This window comes from Colobus angolensis, unplaced genomic scaffold, assembly GCF_000951035.1.
Source record: "Colobus angolensis palliatus isolate OR3802 unplaced genomic scaffold, Cang.pa_1.0 Scaffold22, whole genome shotgun sequence".
NCBI classification, from domain to species: Eukaryota; Metazoa; Chordata; class Mammalia; order Primates; family Cercopithecidae; genus Colobus; species Colobus angolensis.
Window position 1 is genome coordinate 3,633,348 of NW_012115377.1, and position 8,031 is coordinate 3,641,378.

An 8,031-nucleotide genomic window follows, 5' to 3' on the forward strand; every position below is an offset into this window, starting at 1 on the left:
AGGGTCTCGCTATGTTGCCCAGGCTGGTCTCAAAATATCCTCCCACCTTGGTCTCCCAAACACTGGGATTACAGGCATGAGCCACCATACCCAGCCTGTGCCTGGAGTTTTGAGTTCACTTTTAAACTTAGAAGGAAGGAAGGCAGCCTCGCCCTCCTGGTGGCCGCTCCCACCCGTGAAGTCAGTCAGAGGGACAAAGAGAGCCTGGCCCTGGTGACATCATTTGAAGCCTAGACCCAGCCAGGTCTGCAGCCTTCAAAAGTATATATGCTAGCCAGGCACAGTCGCTCACGCGTATAATCCCAGCACTTTGGGAGTCTGAGTTGGGCACATTACCTGAGCTCAGGAGTTCTAGACCAGCCTGGGCAACATGGTGAAAACCCACCTTTACTAAAAATAAAAAAATTAGCCAGGCATGCTTGTGTGCACCTGCAATCCCAGCTACTTGGGAGGCTGAGGCCAGAGAATTGTTTGAACGCAGAAGGTGGAGGTTGCAGTGAGCCAGTGAGCCAAGATTGTGCCACTGCACTCCAGCCTGGGTGACAGAGCAAGACTCTGTCTCAAATAAACAAACAAAAGTATATATTGCTGATTGTCCACTTGTGATTTCAGCCAGTTGGGGTTGAATATTTTGTCCTTTTTGACCAATAGACCTTCCTGATTAAGCAGACCACCTGAGGTCAGGAGTTCAAGACCAGCCTGGCCAACATGGTAAAACCCCATCTCTACTAAAAATACAAAAATTACCCAGACATGGTGGTGAGTGTCTGTCATCCCAGCTGCTTGGGGGGCTGAAGCATGAGAATCGCTTGAACCCAGGAGGTGGAGGTTGCAGTGAGCCAAGATTGCACCACTGCACTCCAGTCTAGGTGACAGAGACTCTGTCAAAAAAAAAAAAAAAGTATATATGCTGATTGTCCATTTGTGATTTCAGCCACTTAGGGTTGAATATTTTGTCCTTTGTCACCAAGAGACCTTCCCGATGGAGACTAGGGTGTACAAGGGTCATGTAGCTTGTTGGAATTACAGCCTGGAGTCTGGGCACAGTGGCTCACACCTGTAATCCCAGCACTTTGCAAGGCTGAGGCGGGTGGATCACGAGGTCAGGCGTTCGAGACCACCCTGGCTAACACGGTGAAACCCTGTCTCTACTAAAAATACAAAAATTAGCCAGGTGTGGTGGCGCGCGCCTAGAATCCCAGCTACTCAGGAGACTAAGGCAGGAGAATGGCGTGAACCTGGGAGGCGGAGGTTACCCAGACCTCCTGCTCTTCAGTTACCTTTATGCTCCAGGAGGAGGCTGTGAGGAGGGACCAGCGGAGCCAGAAGACAGATACTGGGGATAGAGTGGGATTTTTTTTACATGATTTTACACTCGGGCCACATAAACTAGCAAAGAAGAGAAAGAACCATGGGGTCAGGGGAGGAGGCAGGTGCTTCTCTATCTTCCTCCCTCAGCAGATTTTGTTAGTCGATTTTATTTTGTTTTGTTTTGTTTTTTGAGACAGAGTCTTGCTCTGTTGCCCAGGCTGGAGTGCAGTGGCATGATCTCGGCTCACTGCAAGCTCTGCCTCCTGGGTTCACGCCATTCTCCCGCTTCAGCCTCCCAAGTAGCTGGGAATACAGGTGCCCGCCACCACGCCTGGCTAATTTTGTTGTTGTTGTTGTTGTATTTTTAATAAAGACAGAGTTTCACCGTGTTAGCCAGGATGGTCTCGATCTCCTGACCTCGTGATCCGCCCATCTCGGCCTCCCAAAGTGCTGGGATTACAGGCGTGAGCCACTGTGCTCAGCCACCCTCCCCAGGAAGATTTTGAACTGAGGTTCTCAACTCTTTGGGTGGTCAAACACCTCTTTAGGGGATGTCATGGAATCACAGCTCCTCCTCCCCAAATACACCAAGATACACAGCATTTCGTAGATGATTTTACAAGTTTATAGAAATTCCCAACCCCACCTATTCCTACCACCATGATCCATCCTGGAGCCACAAGCGAAAAAACCTCTGGTTTCTAGGACAAGAAAAGAAGAAGGACCCAGAAGCAGATGACCAGAGATCTAGGTTCAAGCCAACTACTGACTCACCACAGTGCAAGGAGCTTTGGAGAAGGACAGACTGGGTTCAAGTACACACTGTGTGGCCTTAGGCAAGTGACTTGCCCTCTCTGAGCCACATCTATAAAATGAGAGCATTCTCATCTATCTAAAGTGATGCACTCCAGGCGCCTAGATTGTATGCCCAAACACCCATCTTTTGCACACAATGTCAAGTGGTCTGTGGAAGCTGAAACCCATCCAGGGCCCCCAGATTAAGAACATCTTACTATGTGTCCAGGCTGGAATGCAGTGGCACAACCTCCACTTTCTGGACTCAAGCCATCCTCCACCTCAGCCTCCCAAGTAGCTAGGACTACAGGCTCATGCCACCACACCCAGCTAATTTTTGTTTAATTTTTCATAGAGAAGGGGTTTTGCTATGTTGCCCATGCTGGCCTTGAACTCCTGGGCTCAAATGATCCTCCTGCCCCAGCCTCCCAAAATAGCTTTGCCCTGGCTTTTGATACCGTTGGTTTCCTCTTGTCATTGAGGGCTCAACTGCAAAATGCACTCCCTGAACCACCCATGTGATAGTGCTGCTCCCACAACCATCATCTTCCAGAATATTATTGTGTTTTATCTTTTTTAGCACCCATCAGTGTCTGGAAGTGCTTTGTGTGTGTGTGTTTGTATTTGTTTAATATCTATATCCTTCATTAGGGCAAGGACGTTGCATGCCTTTGTTGTCTTGGATCCCCAGGGGCTAGTGTCTGATATATTGTCGGAGCCCAATACATGTATGTGTGTCGAATGAGTGAATGAATGAGTAGTTGAAAAGTAGATGAACAAAAGGATGGTTGCATGGTTCGGATGGATAAATGAATGGATGAATGGCTAAATGTGGGTGAATGGATGGATGGACAGAGGGAGGTAGGGTAAGGTGATGGATAAATAATTGGATAAATGAATGGATAAATGGCTTAATAGATAGAGGAATGAAAGGATAATAAATGATGGATGATGATGAATAATTGATAATGGATGGATGGATGAATGCATAATTAGATGGATGATTCAATGGATGGATAGATACATTAATGAAAGAATAGGTGGATTAAAGGATAGATAATAGATGGAAGACAGAATGGTTGGATAAATTACTGGATGGGCAAATTAAAGGATGGATAGATGGATAGTTCAATGGAGAGTTCAATAGATGGATGGGTGGATGGATGGATAAATTTAATGGTAGCTGGATGAATGGATAAAGTAACAGATGGGTGAATTAAAGGATGGATAAATTAATGATGGCTGGATGAATGGATAAAGTAATGAATGGGTGAATTAACGGATGGATGGAAGGATGGAGAAATTAATGTGTGCATGAATTAAAAGACAGGTAGATGGATAAACTAATGGGTAGATAAATTAAAGGATGGGTAGGTGGATGGATAGATGGATAAATTAATCGATGGATGAATTAAAGGATGGGTGGATGATGAGTGGCTAGATGGATAAATTAATGGGTAGATGAATTAAAGGGTGGGTGGATGGATGAATGAATAAATCAATGGTAGATGAATGAATGAATGAATGGATGGATGGATGAATAAATTATGGGGCAGATGAATTAAAGATGAGGGGGTGGCGGGATGTTTGTCAAACTCTATGCTAAGCACTTCACACACATTCGTTTTAACCATACAAAAACCCCCACAAGACAAGGAATATTATGTCTCTTTTACAGACAATGTCCTTGAGCTTCCAAGGAAGGAAAAATCACTTCCCCAAGATTGTACAACTAGAAAATGGTGGAGCAGGAATTCTAACTTAGGTCTGCCTGACTCGAAGCCCCGTGCTCTTAACCATCATGAAAACCGCCCTTCCCCACCACCCCACCACTGCTTTAAAGACTATCCTCACTCGTCTCTCATGTCCACATGCCCCCAAAGCACACAGATTGCCCAGTCTGGGACTCTGCTTTCCTCAGCTGTGAACCTGAGGACCTCACAAGTCCATGGGAGGAGGTGGGTGGGCTGTGTGCAACGTCTCCACATGTATGTGTGGACGTAGAATGAGGTGCCTGGAAGTCATGTTCATTCTCTGGGGTGCCCCCCAAGAACCAGGGACATTGCCATGGTCAAAGACAGATGAGGGAGTCTGGTAGTGACCACCAATATTTAGAAGTTAATATTTATTTATTTATTATTTTTTGAGATGGCGTCTCGCTCTTGTCGCCCAGGCTGGAGTGCAGTGGCGCAATCACTGCAACCTCCGCCTCCCGGATTCAAGCGATTCTCCTGCCTCAGTCTTCCAAGTAGCTGGGATTACAGACGTGCACCACCACGCCCGGGTAATTTTTGTATTTTTAGTAGAGATGGGGTTTTGCCATGTTGGCCAGTCTGGTCTTGAACTTCTGACCTCAGGTGATCCGCCCTCCTCGGCCTCCCAAAGTGCTGGGATTACAGGCATGAGCCACCGCGCCCGGCCTGGAAGCTAATGTTTAGATACCACATCCTTCAGTCACCCCAGTACCTGGTGACTCAGCCCCACCAGCTCATGTGACAATGGTCACTGGGAGGCTGTGGACACAGAGGAGGAAATGAAAGAGGGTGTGGGGGGTCATGGAGGGGAGATGCGCGAGACAGCCCCCCACAGTCACCAGGCTGCTGCTCAGAGATGTCACAAAGTCCATCCTCGGCCTCAAGGCAGGGCGGCGCAGGACAAGGAGGACACGGAAGGGGAAACAGAGGAAGGAACCACGAGTGTCCCTCCGGCGTAAGTCCTGACCGGGGCTCTCTTCTCAAGACACAAGCAAGTTGAAGGGTGGTTGGATAGTCAAGAGGCTGGCAGGTCTCAGCAGTTCTTGTCATCACCCCGGATTTCCACATAGGGCAGCCCCACGGGCCAACTGTCCCGAGGCCAGTAGCGGACTTTGAGGGTTTCGCCTGGCATCTCATAGTTGGCATCCACCAAGGCCATGGTGACCATGCCGTAAGGGAAGGTGATGCTGATGAGCACGTGCCTGTGGAATGCAGAGCGAGGGTGGTGACGGCATAAGATGCCCGTAGCCTCACACTGGCCCTTTTTATTTCTCATGGATTTTTTTTTTTTTTTTGAGACGGAGTCTCGCTCTGTCACCCAGGCTGGAGTGCAGTGGCGCACGGTCTCTGCTCACTGCAAGCTCCACCTCCCGGGTTCACGCCATTCTCCTGCCTCAGCCTCCCGAGTAGCTGGGACTACAGGCACCTGCCACCACGCCCAGCTAATTTTTTGTGTTATTTTTGGTAGAGACGGGGTTTCACTGTGTTAAACAGGATGGTCTCGATCTCCTGACCGCGTGATCTGCCCGCCTCGGCCTCGCAAAGTGCTGGGATTCAGGCGTGAGCCACCATACCCAGCCTTCTTTTTTTTTTTTTGAGGCAAAGTCTCGCTCTGTCTCCCAGGCTGGAGTGCAGTGGCACAATCTCTGCTCACTGCAAGCACCACCTCCTGGGTTCACGCCATTCTCCTGCCTCAGTCTCCGGAGTAGCTGGGACTACAGGCGCACCTCACCACACCCGGTTAATTTTTGTATTTTTAGTAGAGACGGGGTTTCACCACATTGGCCAGGCTGGTCTTGAACCCCTGACCTTGTGATCCACCCACCTCTGCCTCCCAAAGTGCTGCGATTACAGGCGTGAGCCACGGCGCCCAGCCTTTCATGGATCCTGACCATCCAAAGGGACCTTCTGGGTCTGGCCCTCTGACTGCAGCCTTCTCCTACTGCCAGGTCCCAGTATCTGGCTCTCCTCTCTCTGCTCCTCCACCCCCAGCCCCCAGGCTCCTACTCCGAGCTCTGGCATCCAAGATTCTCTGACTCTGAGCCCCTCACAGCCTCAGAGCACGCGCTTACCAGATGCTGTGCAGATAAAAGAAATGAATCCTCTGCCAGAAGCTGCAAAGCAGACGGTCACTGACCCAGCTGGTCAGAGCAACAGCCCATAAAACCACAGAGACCTCAATCAGGTGCCGAAGCTCCTTATTGCTGGTCCTAGAGAGGGGAGAGGGGAATCAGAGAGCAGCACCTGAGGGGGCTGATGGGAAATTCCTCCTTCCACAGTGACGAGGCTCAGAAGCTGGGAGAAGGGCAAGAGCAGGAATTGAGGGTGCAAGCAGAGGGGGCCCAATCTCGTGCTTAGAACTAACACTGAGCATTGCTAGCACATCAGGTGCAATTTCAAATGTCCTTCAAGCCAGGCACAGTAGCTCATGCCTGTAATCCCAACACTTTGGGAGGCTGAGGTTGGGGGGATCACTTGAGCCCTGGAGTTTAAAACCAGCCTGGGTAAAATAGCGAGACCCCTAAAAATAGAAAAATTAGCCAGGTACGGTGGCATGCACCTGTAATCCCAGCTGCTCGGGAGGCTGAGGCAGGATAATTTCTTGAACCTGGGAGGTGGAGGTTGCAGTGAACTGAGATTGCAACACTGCACTCCAGCCTAGAAGACAGAACAAGACTCTATCTCAAAAAATAAATAAATAAATATAAATAAATAAATAAATAAAGATAATGGAGGGTGGATGCAGTGACTCATTCCTGTAATCCCAGCACTTTGGGAGGCTGAGGTGGGTGGATCGCTTGAGCCCAGGAGTTCAAGACCAGCTTGGGCAACATGACAAAATGCTGTTTCTACAAAAAATAAATAAATAAATATAAAAGTTATCCTGGCGTGATGGCATACACCTCTAGTCCCAGCTACTTAGGAGGCTGGAGTGGGAGGATTGCTTGAGCCCAGGAGGTAGAGGTTGCAGTGAGCCAAGATCACACCCCTGCACTCCAGCCTGGGCGACAGAGAGAGGCTCCATCTCAAGAAAAAAAAAAAAAAGATAATCTCTGCAGTCAGTCAAGTTCAAATCCTGGCCCTGCCACTTGTTAGTGGATGATCTTGGGGAAGGGACGTCCCCTCCGTGAGCCTGGAGTCAGGGGTGCTAGGAGGGGGATGGCAGCCCCCTGCCCAGGCACCTGCAGTGTTCACTCACTTCCTATACTCCTGGCACACGATGTAGACAATGTGCAGGGCAATGCTGTTGAGGACGTAGGCGTTGACCGTGGGCCGCAGGAAGGACAGGAGGGTGCTGGCCATGGTGGTGATGAAGACCAGGCAGATGAACTGGGACCTGGGGAGGAAGGGCCTCAGCTGTAGGTGGGAAGGAACGTCGCGGGGTTGTAGGCAAGGTCACTTGGAGATCTCGTGGCCCAGGTGGGTGAGGAAAGGAAAGGATTCTGGGGAGCCCAAATAGGCTCAGAAAAGGGTCCTGGCCAGGCAGGGCACAGTGGCTCATGTCTGTAATCCCAGCACTTTGGGAGGCTGAGGTGGGCGGATCACCTGAGGTTAGGAGTTAGAGACCAGCCTGGCCAACATGGTGAAACCCCCATTTCTATTAAAAATACAAAATTTAGCCAGGTGTGGTGGCGGACACCTGTAATCCCAGCTACTCAAGAGGCTGAGACACAAGAGTCGCTCGAACTCAGGAGGCAGAGGTTTCAGTGGGCCAAGATCGTGCCACGGCACTCCAGCCTGAGTGACAGAGGGAGATTCCGTCTCAAAAACAACAACAAAAAAAGGGTCCTAGCCAGGCATAGTGGCTCATGACTGTAATCCCAGCACTTTTGGAGGCTGAGGCAGGAGGATTGCTTGAGCGCAGGAGTTCGAGACCAGCCTGGGCAACATAACAAAACTCTGTCTCTACCAAAAATACAAAAAAATTAGCTGGGTGCGGCGGCGTGTGCCTGTAATCTCAGCTACTAAAGAGGCTGAGGCAGGGATCGCTTGAGCCTGGGAATTGGAGGTTGCAGTGAGCTAAGAGTGCTCTACTGCACTCCAGCCTGGGAGACAGAGCGAGATCTCATCTCAAAAAAAAAAAGAAAGAAAAAGGAAAGAAAACAGGAAGAAGAAGAAGAAGAAGAGGAAGAAGAGGAAGAGGAGGAGGAGGAAGAAAGAAGAAGAAGAA

General features: G+C 49.6%; 1 protein-coding gene across 1 annotated transcript in view; it reads right to left on the reverse strand.

The window, feature by feature from the left end:
• Positions 1-4,609: 4,609 nt before the first annotated feature.
• The window catches only part of ACER1 (alkaline ceramidase 1), a 23,983-nt gene continuing 20,561 nt past the window's right edge, over positions 4,610-8,031 (reverse strand). Inside the window, exons 4-6 of the mRNA XM_011943525.1 lie at positions 7,060-7,197; positions 5,933-6,070; positions 4,610-5,062 (exon numbers count right to left, since the gene is read on the reverse strand). Of these exons, the coding sequence (XP_011798915.1) occupies positions 4,894-5,062; positions 5,933-6,070; positions 7,060-7,197 (445 nt within the window). The 3' untranslated portion in view covers positions 4,610-4,893. The remainder of the gene's footprint in view (positions 5,063-5,932; positions 6,071-7,059; positions 7,198-8,031) is intronic.